Source organism: Hippoglossus hippoglossus, chromosome 12, assembly GCF_009819705.1.
Source record: "Hippoglossus hippoglossus isolate fHipHip1 chromosome 12, fHipHip1.pri, whole genome shotgun sequence".
NCBI classification, from domain to species: Eukaryota; Metazoa; Chordata; class Actinopteri; order Pleuronectiformes; family Pleuronectidae; genus Hippoglossus; species Hippoglossus hippoglossus.
Genome location: NC_047162.1, coordinates 7912406 through 7926727, shown reverse-complemented (window position 1 = coordinate 7926727; position 14322 = coordinate 7912406). Strand labels below are relative to the sequence as shown.

Here is a 14322-nt window from a genome sequence, read left to right as displayed (position 1 = left end):
TATCCGCTTAGGACGTGACGGCATCTGCACAAATTGCCCGTCATAGGGATAAGAGATTATAATCTGCTCTAGGCAGTAGTACCGCCCAAGACCCTGACATCAAACTCACCCTCCTTAAGTGAAGTGGGAGATTAGGGCATTCTTCTTAATGTAAACTCGTCTGCGACCCCCGTCCCTCGCTCGCCCAGCCTCCCTGCTGCGTTGTATGCCCAAGTTAGGAGACAGTTTATGGGCCTGGGCTCTGTTTCCCGGGAAGGAAACAACGCAGAAAGAATTACAGTAAACAGCCATTCTTTCTTTCTGTTTTTCTTTCAGTATCACTTTCTCTTGCATTCCTTCAAAAAAAAAAAAAAAAACGCATATACACATTCTGATTATATAGTTGTTGTAAGAACCCATTAAAATGTCAAGTCTGGGATGTTTTATGATAAACTGATTTTATCCTGAATTAAAGTAAAGTGACGAACTGAGGGCTGAGAAGAGGCTCTTTAGAGAGTGAGATTTTGTTTTTGCCTTCTTGCGCCAAGTGAAATGTCACTGAGGTCTTATTAGTTCTCTGCATGACTTTTAAAAATCAAATTAAAACCACTGTTCATCAGACCAGATCTCCGGGACTGTTGGACTCTACTCACCACGTGGGTAATACTGAACTTGGGATGACTTGACACTTTGAACCTCATCAATTAAATGAATTACATTAGGATTTTGAATGTCTCATCCCACTGGACAATCTTAAACTTGAAATTTATTTAGTGATGTCTGTGATTAACTCTGACGCTCTCTGTGTATTTGTTCTGTCTGGCTGTGTTTGTTTTTTCCGTCCTCTCTGCTGTACATAGGCCTCTCTTGCAAAAGACCTCTTGATCTCAATTAGAACTAAAGGTTTCACATATGGTTAATGAGAAGAAAATAGCCTATATTTGGCTCCTAATTAGAAGTATATGGGATCGCTGGTAGAGAAATGGAACTTCAGTTTTATTTTGTACAATCGGCTTGTCATCTCTTAAAACAACGAATTGTCTCCTTGTTTTGCTTGAATAATTTCCAAAAGGCCTAAAAGGATCCAGTAATTCACAAGAATACAAAGCAACGCTGTAAGGAAAACTATATGTAATCGCATACACATACATAGATAACTTCAGACCCCCCAAGTTGGAAACCACTGCTCTACATTATTAAATTTTGATTTGAAGCTGTAGTGTGTCTGCTGAGGGCAGAGGAAACACTAATTTCACAAGTAAACAGGAAGAGGAAATAATCTAATCTATTTCTGAGGAATTAAATATGTGTTTTTAATCATTTAGTGAGATTAGCATCCACCTTTGGAAAACATACATTATATAAACCTTATGTGTGCATAACGGAAGGCCAGTCTCACCTTTCAGTATGCCTGTAATTTCATACAGAGAAACCAAAAATCAAAGTCACCCTTTAATGAAGTATATATATTTGTATATATATATTGTATTATATGTCTTTGTTCCAGAGTGTGGGAAGGAGCTGGACATCGTGTTGGTTCTGGACGGCTCTAACAGCATCTACCCCTGGACCGGCATCATCGATTTCCTGCAGCGCTTAATCGAAAACATTCAGATCGGACCTAAACTCTCACAGGTCAGTTCCATGAATGAAAAAAAATCAATTCCTATTGTCTTAAACATGGGGGATACATTATTAAACCTTGTGTTGTGGAATCAAACGTTGATACATGAATAATTGGATTAGTTTTATAACATTATACTGACATAAAGGATGAATGAAGGAATCTATTATTTAATACCAACTCAATTTTTCGTATTATATTTTAGTGAAAGTCCCTCCGCTATTGAATTTCCCAGATGTTGCCAGCAGTAAGAATAACTGTGGGATGTCCTTCATGATGCAGGCCTCAGGGACTGAAAACTTAATGGTCTTTCAAGTCATTTTAGCCTCTGTCTTACTCAGTTAAACCTTGAGTTTATTTCTGTCCACTTGTCTTACATCGTTCTGCAAATAGGCGGTTAGTCTTTATTATGATTTCAGTGATCTGGCCTGAAGCTAGCGGAGTTTTCCAGAGGGGAACACTGGAAACTCTTCTCTCTGTGCAGCCAAGTGGTTGTAAGTCACATCTTCCATGGCTGCTGAAGTCCTCTGCCTGCTGCATAAAGCAACTTGTGTCATATAAATCCCACCAGACCCGACCACATCCTCAGCAGACAGTCTGGGAGGGGACAGCCGAGAGGACAGAATTAGAGAGACAGAAACCCATGAATTTGAAATAGGATCAAATTTACAATAAACAATGTGCGTGTTTGTTTGTGTGTTTTCGAAGGTGGGAATAGTGTCCTACGGGGAGACTGTGACTCACCGTGTCAACCTGAGCCAGTTTGAAAACACAGCTGATCTGCTGGAATTTGTCAAGGAACTTCCTCAGCAGACCGGCTTCAAGACCATGACCTTCCTCGGCATCGATTCCGCCAGGTACTCAACATTTACCTGTAATGCTCATTTGCATTGAAAATGTAAAGAAATCTGAGGGTGTGGCTTTAGAAGGGAGTGAGCCCATCACACCTCTGACTGAAGTTAGGGGCCCAAGGTGTCATTAGGTGCTACTAGCCTAACACACACAAATCTCAGTCAAGTTGCATTGTGGATAATGTAGGCTCTAGATTTTGCCAAGGAAGAAGAACGCATGGAATAACTAGACCTTCACCTAGGCCCAACAGTCCCCTTAAATTCAATCAAACTGCTCCAAATGTTAAAGACTGTGATAAAAACAATCCAGAATCCGCCCTTTTATCCACACCAACATTTGGTGGGTTCTCTCTTGGCCAGTGTCCCATCCTCCATCAAACCAACCAACCAACAAATCTGATTGGCGGAGGTAAAAGATACAATTTCTGCCAATGCTATATTGATTTTGACAGTTCTTTGTAACTTTCCATTGTGAGACCAACAGCATTATGCGAATGCAATGTTAAATCAACTAACTTGTCTATTAAAAGTGTTGGACTGGTTTCATAAGACAACATGTTGGCCACGAATAAGCTTAAACCAGTACAGATGTAACTTGCATCTTGCAAGCAAGTGTAATAAAACCATGGGCATCTCTGACTCAGGCTTCAACATGTGGTTTATCACATGGCTGTGTGTGTGGATAGGGACAGATGCCTTCATACAAAGAGGATGATGCACCTGGGTGTATATCGAAGGTCTATCGTCTAAATTTTTAAAATTTCTATCACTCAGGAAAGAGGCCTTCATGCCAGAGCGCGGAGCACGACCTGGCGTGAAGAAAGTCATGGTGATCGTCACTGACGGGGAATCACATGACTCCTTTAATCTAGACAAGGTCATGGGAGACTGTGAGGATGACGGCATCGAGAGGTTTGGCATCGCTGTGAGTACAAACCATAGCGATATAAAGTTAAAACACTTTATCGTTTCTGTCAACAAGCCAGTAAATTAACAAAATTGAATATTTAGACAAATACATCTCTTTGACAAGTGACTCCTCCTTGCAACAGATGTATTAAGCAACACCATTAAAGTTAAATCAAGGGAAGGTGTAATGAGAAAATTGTTGGGCCATTTAAATCTTCTGGTCGCAGGCAAACCTTGAGGCGCTGATGTTGTTAAGATACGTTTATTGTGTTTCCAGGTTTTGGGAGACTACAATCGTCAGAACAAAAGTGCAGAAGAAGTGCAGAAGTTCATCAAGGAGATCGAGTCCATCTCCAGTCAGCCGTCACGAGACCACTTCTTCAACGTGTCTGATGAGGTGGCGTTGTTGACCATCGTGGACGCCCTGGGAAGCAAGATCTTTGCCTTGGAAGGTGACAGAAAACACACACAGAACAGTTTTAACCATTCAAAACAAACACCTACCTTAGTCCTCATACAACTGTCAACTTTTTATTAGTTCAACATTTTGGGAAATCCGATTATTCACATATTCACTAAGGTCTTACGACTTTAGTTTGCCAAGAAGTAGTTGCAGGACAAAACTCCCCTTAGAACCAAGTCTGATTTTGTACAGAATTCAATCTATGGACTGTCGAAGTTTTGGCAGACAGAAGCTCAGGGCGTTTTCACACCTGAAAGTTTGATCCATGGTCTGAACCAAAGTTCATATCTTTGTTTTTTGGTTTCACATTGTAATTGAATTGTCACCATCACTCACGTGGGCTGTGTCTACCTATACCTGACGTTGGCTTGTTGTCAATTCAGCTATTGTATTCGCGTATTTTTAAAGGGTCAATGTGCTTTTATCTTTAGCACCGTAGTTACTGTACAGAAATGAAAGGGCTTTATCAATCTTTTCATCAAGCTGAAGGCTCATGGAGAAGTGTATTTCCCACAATGTTGCACTATTTCTTTAAAGTGAAAACTATTTTAATACTCACTTAATCAAAACTAAATCAGTAATGAGACAGTTAAACCGAGACCTTTTCATCATGTCATTTTCTATGTGGTTCAAATAAACCCTTTCCTTCCTCAGCCACCACCAGCAATTTCACCTCCTCCTTTGAGATGGAGATGTCCCAGACTGGATTTAGTGCACATACTTCAAAAGTAAGTCTAAATACATTTATTATGTATGTCAGATGACTACGCAATCACCACATTTGTGATGTAAAACCAGTGAACCAGACTAAATGACCGAAGAGTGTATCATACCTTTAGGACACGGGGGAGTTTACATGAGTGTGGGCGTTTATTTTTAAAAGGAACTATTCACGATCTGGCACGATGGGTGTTTGCTCAACTAATGAACTCATCCAGACACAATTCGCCGGTCTTATCTGTGGTGCATCGTCAGCCCGTTGGTGATTCACCTCAGTCAGTGGACTTCGCACACACAGACTCCTCTCTGTCCTCTCGGCTGCAGACAGCTGCTGTTTTTTGTCTGCATGAGTGTGGGAGACACAAATAAAGACAGGAGGAGATAAAAAAGTCAAACACGAGGCAAGAGCAGCAAGTGAGACAACATGCATGCTTTACCCACTTTACACTGTCTCTTGAATTCATTCATTCGGTATTTCCCATGTCTATTTAAGGACAAACAGGCTGCCTCTCTTATGCCTCTCTTCCTGCTCCTGACTCATGTTTATCACCTCCTCGATCGACGCATACGTCGTCTCTGCGCCTGCAGGGGCTCATTCAACTGATGCAGTTTGACTAACCGTCCGTGTTATGTCCTGTGTGACCCCTCCTCTTCCTTTCACATAACTCTGTTTCCTGTGATTGATGGATGTTGTTATGAGGACAGCCCTGGCCAGGGGAATCCTGATTTTGTGTTGTCCGTTCTCATGTCTGTCCCGTTTCTTTAGATGTGACATGACATTTTTGTTGGACTCGAGGATAAACTGATTTGACTTTCTCTGTGTAAGGTAAATGTCGTGCGGAATGGTGGTACAGTGGTTAGCACCGTCACCTCAAATAGGTTCCTGGTTTGAATCCTGATTCAGGTCTTTCTGTGTGGGTTTCTCCCGGTGTCTGTGTTGATTATCTCCGGGTACTCCGGCCTCCTCCCACAATCTAAAGACGCATAGATTGGGGTTTGGTTGAATGGAGACTGTTGAATGGGTGTTTGTCTCTTTAAGTTGGCCCCAAGATGGGCTGGGATTGTCTCCGGCCCCCCCCCCCCCCCCCCATGATAATGATTGATTATCGGTCACAGTGACCTCACTAAACATGCTTTTGTCCATAACTCAAGAATTCATTATGACACCCAAATGTATAATGGGCAATGAAGTGATGACATTATGTCCAAAAGGTCAAAGGTCAACTTAACTGTGACCTCATAATGTTCAGCTAAAGCACTTTTCTGGACATAACTCAGGAACAGGAGGGGGAGATTGTGACCATATTTCCCAAACTCAACTTTTGACTCTCATCTATGGCGCCAGCCTGGAAACTGCATGTGCAGATGGTTATTGACCATTCAAAGCTATTTTCAGTATAGTCACATTTAACGCTCTCTCACAACGCTACTATACACAGCTCTTCTATCACACATCATTCACAGCCGTCAGAGGCAATTTTGAATTTGAGTGTCTTGCCCAAAGCGGACTGGAGAAGCCGGGAATCGAACTACTGACTTACTGGCTAGTGTACGACCCATCCTGACTCCTGAATCACAGCCTCACTGATCTTCTATGCTGCTGGGTTGAAGATGTGTGTGAAGCATCCATGTTTAAGAATAGTTAGCAGAATCTGCTTTGATTGCCAAGCACAGTGAATGGACTCCATTCATATGTATATTTTATGCTGTTAACAGCTCGAAGCACTTTACTGTGTATGAGTCGATCATAAATACATTCACATATTAATGACATCAGGAGCAGGACAGAGGTTCAGTTCAAGGACACTTCAAAACTTTCTGGAGGAGATGGAGATCAAACCAGGAACCTTCTGATCACTAGACGCCTAGGACGTTTTTCCTCCTGAGCTGTGAAACCCGAACAAAAATTCTGACAAACAATGAAGTTACACACTAGTACAGTGGACATGCGCCAGAACAATAACAACAATGCTTAACAACTTCAAAGTTTAAAGTCAACTGTATTTTATATATCCTTTATATCCCAAATCCAAAATGTACCTCAATGTGTCGAGGTAATAGTTCATCCTCGATCTATAGACCATTGACTCTGATTAGGAAAAAAATCCCATTAATGGTCAATATATAAAAAAAATGTAATTGTATATATCAATCTAATTAATGAATAGATTCCAAACCACATTTAGCTCCTGTTTTTAATTAATTAGACTTATAGTCTGCCTTCTTCACTTCCTCTCTCTGGATGACAAACAGGACAGGGGGGCCTCCTGTTCCTCTGGTACTCCACCACCAGCTTGTTGGTTTTGCTAATGTTGAGCTTCAGGGGATTGTTGCTGCACCATGTGACGAAGCTCTCTATCAGTCCTCTCTTCTCCTCTGTGAGAATAGTTTAACACAAGGCTGAGGCGTTACAGCAGTTCACTGGGTTCATATCCAGCCCAGGAACTTTCAGGAACTCTGCCCTGCCCGTCCTGTCAATCTCTTCTGTTGCTGTCACATACAGAAATGTCAAAAAGAAAAAAAATCTCTGTATCTGGAGGTTAAACACTAGAATATCTTATCCTGTCAATAGAGTCATAACCAGTAGGAAATGTGTAGGGAGGTGATGGGGGATGCCATCTTCTTTTAACCAAAATTAAGGGACCATCGGGACCATTCCTCCTGGTAATAATAAACAAGTAGTCCACTGGTGACAACTTGATGAGTATATTGGCAGAGGAATACATCTGGGAGGTGGTAACTTTAGTCACATTAAATTATACTGATTTGTCTTATTCTGATATATGTATTACTATTTAATTACTATTGTCTGAATTTACATCATGTAACAAACTGTATATGTCCATTATTTTTCCAATTAAGGAACCAATCTTTTGGTAAATCAAACATCAGTATCATTTCAAATAATGAAAAATGCTCTATTGTGTCCTGTAGGAAGGTGTGTTACTGGGAGCAGTGGGAGCGTACGACTGGAACGGGACGGTGGTGATGCACACCGCCGGAGAAACTATCATTCCAGGGAAGACACAGTTTTACGACCCAAAGACGGAGGCCGGATATGAAGGCCTGGCCGGGTACCTCGGTGAGTCGACCGATCATATCTCAAAGGCCTCGAAAACACATTCTGAAGCTGTTACACAATCTTAACGAAGACAAAATCGTCAAAGTTAATTGATTACATATGAAGACATTATATTACACTATCTAATGATCCAGGTCTGTATTTATTATCATTTTTATCTGTTATACATAGTTACTATATATTATTATTATTATTTTCATTTTGCACAATCATTCCTTTAAAGAAATCAGTGAAAAATCGATGACTTACCTTAAGATAATCTGCCTCAAAAGTTACAATGCGACAAGTAAAAAAAAAAAAGCTCAGGTCATGTGATTGAAAGGTCAGCACTTAGCATCCGGCACAGACGTGAAAACATGACTAACACATGTAACTACTGTTCTGTGAATTATTGACGGACGTTAAAAGAAGGTTTCTAACAGAGTCAGGGGTGTGTCTCTAGTTATTAATATTTAATGTTAATGCAAAGTATCGTTAAGGGTTTGGACTAAGTGAGGAAAAATCACTGGACACTGGAAACAGAGAACACACAGTGTGGAGCACTTTTGATAATGTCATTGGGTTGTCAGTCCGTCCCACACTTGTGAACACAATATCTCAAGAACGCTTTGAGATAGTTTCTTCAAATTTGGTACAAACGTTCAGTTGGACTCAAGGATGAACTGATTGGATTTTGGTGGTCAAAGGTCACTGTGAGAAAATCATTTCAAATTTGGCATAACCATTCGCATAGATGTAGTGATTAGATTTGTGTGGTAAAAGGTCAAGGTCAACACCTCTACCTGAGCTGTGTGTGTGTGTGTGTGTGTGTGTGTGTGTGTGTGTGTGTGTGTGTGTGTGTGTGTGTGTGTGTGTGTGTGTGTGTGTGTTAATGCACAGAGCAACAGAAGCACCTTTCACCAGATTAACTGACATTTTTCCGCTGCAGAATAAATTTGGACTCTCTCTTGCGCGGAGGATTGAGATATGTAATTTGTCAAACTCTGACAGCAGATGCTTCCCGCTGTGTGTCACAGAAATAATACGCACAGGCTCTTCTCTCTCCGTCCTGCTGCCTTTTATGGCCCGTGGAGCAACCGCAGCATCTTAATGTCAACTTATTTAATCAACATGTCATTGCAGCAGCACTGGTAGGTCCAGGCTCGCGTACTGTAAACTCAGCTGTTGGCATGTGCTCATACCTAATGGTCCGACTGCAGCCTTTGCATACATAGCCGTTGTGCACTTGTCTGATCTGTGAGTGGGAGTGCGCGCAGGCTCGTGTGATTTCCTGCCAGCCTCCAGTTGAGTTTTATAGCTTCAATGACACAGTCGGATGTAAACAACTGGCGGAAGAAAACAGGCTCTAAAAATATCCCACAAAGACAAACAAGTGTGTTTTCCACATGACATCATTAGGTACAAATAACCAAATGACATGTCCCTGATGACGCCTGTTTGTGTGTGCATTAACACAATATGTGCTTGTGTATGCGTTCTCTGCAGGCTACGATGTTCAGTCTGCATCCACCCCTGATGGAGAGTTGTACATCACGGGTGCACCGCGGTACAACCACACAGGCCGGGTGGTTATCTATCGTCTCAATGAGAAGAAACAGATCGTCATCACGCAGATAATAAAAGGAGAACAGGTGAGAGGATTTCAGTTTGTCGTCTGGGCTCGCATCGTCTTCCTTAAATCTGTATTAATACAATTTAAAGATGATAAGATAAGAAAAAACGACTCCTCTGTTCAGATTGGTTCCTACTTCGGCAGCGTCCTACAGACTTTGGATGTGGATGGGGACTCGTACACAGATCTCCTCTTGATCGGCGCGCCGATGTTCATGGGTTCAGAAAGAGACGAGCAGGGTCAAGTCTACGTTTACAAAGCCAGCCAGGTACAGGAGAATGAAAATGAGGTTCACTCGTGTCTTTGGTTGAAACTTGTTGAGGTCGCGAGGATGCACCCACTGATCGTCTCTCCTCGTGTTCCTGTATGTTTTCTTTGCTCTTTAACCAGGACGGCCAGTTTAAGCACGAGTTCACTTTAAAGCCTGTCAATCAGTCCTGTTGCACCGCCCACACCGCCACCTGCACTAATAAAAACGAACCGTGTGGCGCCCGCTTTGGCACAGCCATCGCCGCCGTGTCCGATCTCAACCTGGACGGATTTAACGACGTGGCGATCGGTGCACCTTTTGAGAACGACCACAGAGGAGCCGTCTACATCTATCATGGAGATAAGACGTCACTGAAGGAGAAGTTTGTGCAGGTGAGAACCATTTCTGTGCCACTTCTGGAAGATTTTGTAACTATTCACGTAGATTAAAACACTTTCAACGGTTCTGTGGTGTCTCCTCAGCGGATCCCTGCAGGTGGGGACGGTGAAAAGGTGAAATTCTTCGGTCAGTCCATACATGGAGTCATGGATCTAAATGGAGATGGGATCACTGATGTCACCATAGGAGGTCTAGGAGGGGCTTCGCTGTTTTGGTGAGATGTGGCCCATCCTCAGATATAAACATTCACTCAACCACACATTCCACTTCAATCGCTACCAGCAGCGGTGCTCATATCCCGGGGACATCGCCCAACACGTCTGCTTCGCATTGTCTTCTTCGAGTTTAGACAGCTGTGCGTGTCCCACTGGGCTTGTAGGACAGAGACCAACAACTTCCTAATGATCTCTCTGTTAGAAAACCCCTGGTTCACTGTTGGAGACCGGCCTAAACAGACTTCCACCCACCAAAAGTTTTGAAACATCAGCCCACACCATGATTTAACTTCCCAGGCAGACCTTCTCCCACAGTTTCTACTGGCAGAGGCTCAACTGGGCTGTGTGAAAACTCCATCTCCCAAGTGGCTTCGAGTTTAAATAGGATTTGGCAGCAGTTCCTCTTGGACCGAGGCTCAACGGTTGGTTGGAGAGAGAGAGTTGAGGCCAAGTTTATTACTCAGTGTGCATCCGTTCCTTGTTCTGTCCTGAACAAGAAACACACACACACACACACACACACACACACACACACACACACACACACACACACACAGGCATATGGCTTAGTGCCTATGTTGTTAGAAGGTGGAGCTAATTTTACTGCTGTATATAGCTTTTACTTTTGTACAGTGTTTCCCAACCTGATGTCCAGGCCCCCTCCCAAGATTGGCGAGATAAATCTGAAGGGTTTTGAGATGGTTAATCGGGAAAGAACAAAATATATTCTGTACAAATGTATATAGATTTTCTCTTTGCTCAACTCAACTACGCAGAACCCTGAACTGGAGAGTCAGTTGCCGTTGTCGTGGACACGCCCAAACACTGGGTGGCGTCACGAGCCAGGTTCGACCCATGAATGTAGATTTTTGTATACATTCGGTAATAGATTTGATTTTAAAACCTGCATTGACATAGTTCATCAAAGAACAGTCCTAGAATAGTTCTAGTCCACAACAGTTCACAGCTCAAAAAACACATTTAAGTGCAGTATCACTTCAATATTTAAGATATTGCATGTCCAAATCTCAACAAATTCGACACTGCACTTCTTTGGGCCGTTCACAACACACATGCTAAGTGTGAAGCCGAGAAGACGGTACGAGTCATAGTCAGACAGACGATTGAATTTCTGGAATTAGTGGATATAGATATAAAGAAATTGAAGCATAAAGTAGCTGAAAAACTAGAAATAAGCAAAGTGCAAGGACCTGAACACTGTACTGATGCACGGTAGTTTTGTAAATGCACTCAGTCTACTTTTGTACACTGTTTTCTAGAAGTTGCTTTGCTTGTTTCATTTCTCCAGGTCCAGAGATGTTGCCGAACTCCGCGCCAACATGACTTTTGACCCCGCCAAAATAAACCTGCAGCAGTCTCAGTACCAGTGTGAGGCCGGCGGACGCAAAACTGTGTGCGTCTCGACTGAGGTGTGTTTCGTCTACAGTGTCAAATCCGACAAGCATAGCTCCGTCTCAGCCACAGGTGAGCCGTACAACGTCCTGTGTTGATAATACTGTCACTAAACATATTTATCTGCCTCCTCACTTCTCATCACTGCATGTTTACTTATCTGTTGTACGGTGCAGAGATCGTCTACAGTCTCACTCTGGATGCTCTGCGGGCCAAAGCCAGGGCGTCGTTTAGTAACCCGGACGATAAAAAAAACGATCGTGGGATCTCCAGGAACTTCTCCATCAAAGACAGAGAGAGAAAGTGCGTCAAGGAGACCTTCATGATGTCGGCAAGTACTCTGATCTTTACGTACACGTGGAATCACTTATGGTTTCTTATCTGAATTAAATCAACCCCCAAAACTACATGTTTTAGCCCCAGATCCACAAGACGCAGTATTCAAAACAGCTTGATTCCTTTGATTTTTGTGACGTTCATTCACAGAGGTCGAATTCTTGTCCTGTTTTGGCGATGTAAGCGACGTTTTGAGAACAAAGCTGTGAGGAGTCTTATGCAGAGTAGGAAGATTCTGGTCATAACATGAAACAGACCCTGTCTTGATCAAAGCATGCCGAGTGCAGAGCTGTGCTGCTGCGAGTGATAAATCATCGGCATGCACGGACGGAGGGGTGGAGAGATGGGGAGAGAATGAGAGAACGCAAAGAATGAACAAGTGAAAAAGAGAAGGACAGTGAATGAGGTGTCTGGAGGATGTGACAAAGTGACTTTCCAGGTCAAGGGAAGTTTCTACAAGCGGTCCAACAAGCACATCACAGATCGTTAATCTCTAGAAACGGATTCTACGTGTGAATATACAGAAAGTGTCGGCGAGGGACAAGATTTTGGGCCCAGAAACGGTTTCTCGTTTGGCCGGCTAAAGCCTCCTTTGAGCAGGCTTTAGTTGCCCGCAGGTAAACTACTCGTCTGGAGAGCAAGAGAGGGCAGAACACATTGACCGAAATTCATCAGCTTTATTTACTTGCAGATAGCTGTTAATAGAAGTGAGCCAAAATCTCGTCTGGACCATAAACACTTACAAGAAGTATCACTGTTTGCGTTCTTTTGTGTGAAAGAAAGAAACTAGTCGGACGTCGAATGGAAGAGGGAGTCTTGTTCCTGATATCCGCTGTTCACACTGGAAGCTCCAAAATTTGCAGTTGCCCACTGAGGCTAATTTGTCGTCAGACGATAGTCGATAGGCTCCGAGGTTGAACGCAGCTCAAACCCTCAGACGTCACCGCTCCACCACCGACTGTAAACCTAAGCAGTGACATTTAGAAACATGTGTACGAAATCTCTCATTCCAGCCGTTCACTGCAGCAGTGGATTTTTCTGATTAGCTGCCTGCAGGCGAGAGACAGAGGAACTAATCAGTGGAAACAGCTGTTGCAGTTGTGTGTGTGTGTGTGTGTGTGTGTGTGTGTGTGTGTGTGTGTGTGTGTGTGTGTGTGTGTGTGTGTGTGTGTGCATGAATACCTGCTCTGTTCTAGTTTGCTAGTTGTGCACAAACTTCCCACACAGGCCATCAGGGGTCAGAAAACTTGTACCAGACACAACCGGCACCACACCTGGTGGAGCAGATCCAAACCAGAACAGATCTCCGATTTGACAGAAGCACGTGGATCATGAATGAATCCACGTTAAACAAAAGTGTTGTTCGTACTTCATGTGCTGTGTGTTTGTGTTAAGTGCACACCACACTGCATCCTGCCCCAAACCAGTTAGGAAAACCTCAGATTAAAAATAAATCCACTCATAGCTGCTGCATTCAGAACTTCCATTGCCTGGTCCATGTCTGTATAAAAGACGACCTCAGTTCCTCACTTGGAGCAAAAGCATTGATGCACTGTGTTCAGCGCATGTAGATAGTGGGCAAACATGTGTGAATAGAAACTTAATGAAATTCACTGGCTAAATGGAGGAAAATAATCAATAACCACCACAGCAGCTGCCTGTCGGCCACGGTGAAGCCCTCTGCAAGTGGCAGCTATTAAAAGCAGGTTATATACAAGATGATCACTATTACATGTTTCAGGAAACAGGCACAGACTGTTCTTAAGTGACTGGAAATACAGCCTCATGTTGCCCTGCTCTTTCTCTGAGTCCTTTTGGGTTCACTCAAAAATTTGGCACAGGCTCAGAAAGAGCCATACTTATGCCTTACAGTGCGTGTACAGTACTCGCTGGAATGTGAAGCAGCTCTTTCAAATGTCGTCTTCATGTTTCAAAAGAAGAAGGCGGTGCACGCTCACAGGTTGTTTCGGTTACCCTGTTTGATTTCGACCTCTCTGTAGCCACGTGAGCGGCATCGCTCCAGGGGATGGAAAACCTCTGACGGTCAACTCACCGCTCAGGTCTGCGCTGGAACATCTCGGCAACTGCTGGACAGATTGTGACATAACTCAGTGCAGGCGTTCATGGTGCACAGAGGATGAATCATAATGACTTTGGTGATCCCGCCCCAGGCTAAAATTCTTTGATTTATGACCAAATGCCTGCAAACGAAAAACAGTCCCATCTCTCTGTAACCCTAACCCTAAACCTTCTGCTCTCAGATATGCACTCAAATCTAGACAGTTTCCTGAAATGTTCCAGAGGGCCTGTATGTAACATTTCCTGCCAGCCCCCCTGGTAAAATGTCCGTAAAATGTCTATATATATATATGAGTGTGAGAATACAGCAGGACAATGTCCGGAGAATTCAAAGTGTCCAAGGGGGTGTGTTGATGACATTTTCTAACAAGCAAAGGATGCAAAACTGGA

General features: G+C 43.1%; 1 protein-coding gene across 2 annotated transcripts in view; it reads left to right on the top strand.

The window, feature by feature from the left end:
• itga1 (integrin, alpha 1) overlaps nt 1-14322 on the top strand; it is a 54076-nt gene that overhangs the window by 29033 nt on the left and 10721 nt on the right. For both annotated transcript variants that reach the window (XM_034602684.1, XM_034602685.1), the window contains exons 6-17: nt 1487-1614; nt 2312-2460; nt 3229-3379; nt 3641-3815; nt 4481-4554; nt 7481-7628; nt 9114-9259; nt 9365-9508; nt 9631-9882; nt 9973-10103; nt 11414-11589; nt 11694-11848. In XM_034602684.1, coding sequence (XP_034458575.1) covers nt 1487-1614; nt 2312-2460; nt 3229-3379; nt 3641-3815; nt 4481-4554; nt 7481-7628; nt 9114-9259; nt 9365-9508; nt 9631-9882; nt 9973-10103; nt 11414-11589; nt 11694-11848 — 1829 coding nt within the window. The remainder of the gene's footprint in view (nt 1-1486; nt 1615-2311; nt 2461-3228; nt 3380-3640; nt 3816-4480; nt 4555-7480; nt 7629-9113; nt 9260-9364; nt 9509-9630; nt 9883-9972; nt 10104-11413; nt 11590-11693; nt 11849-14322) is intronic.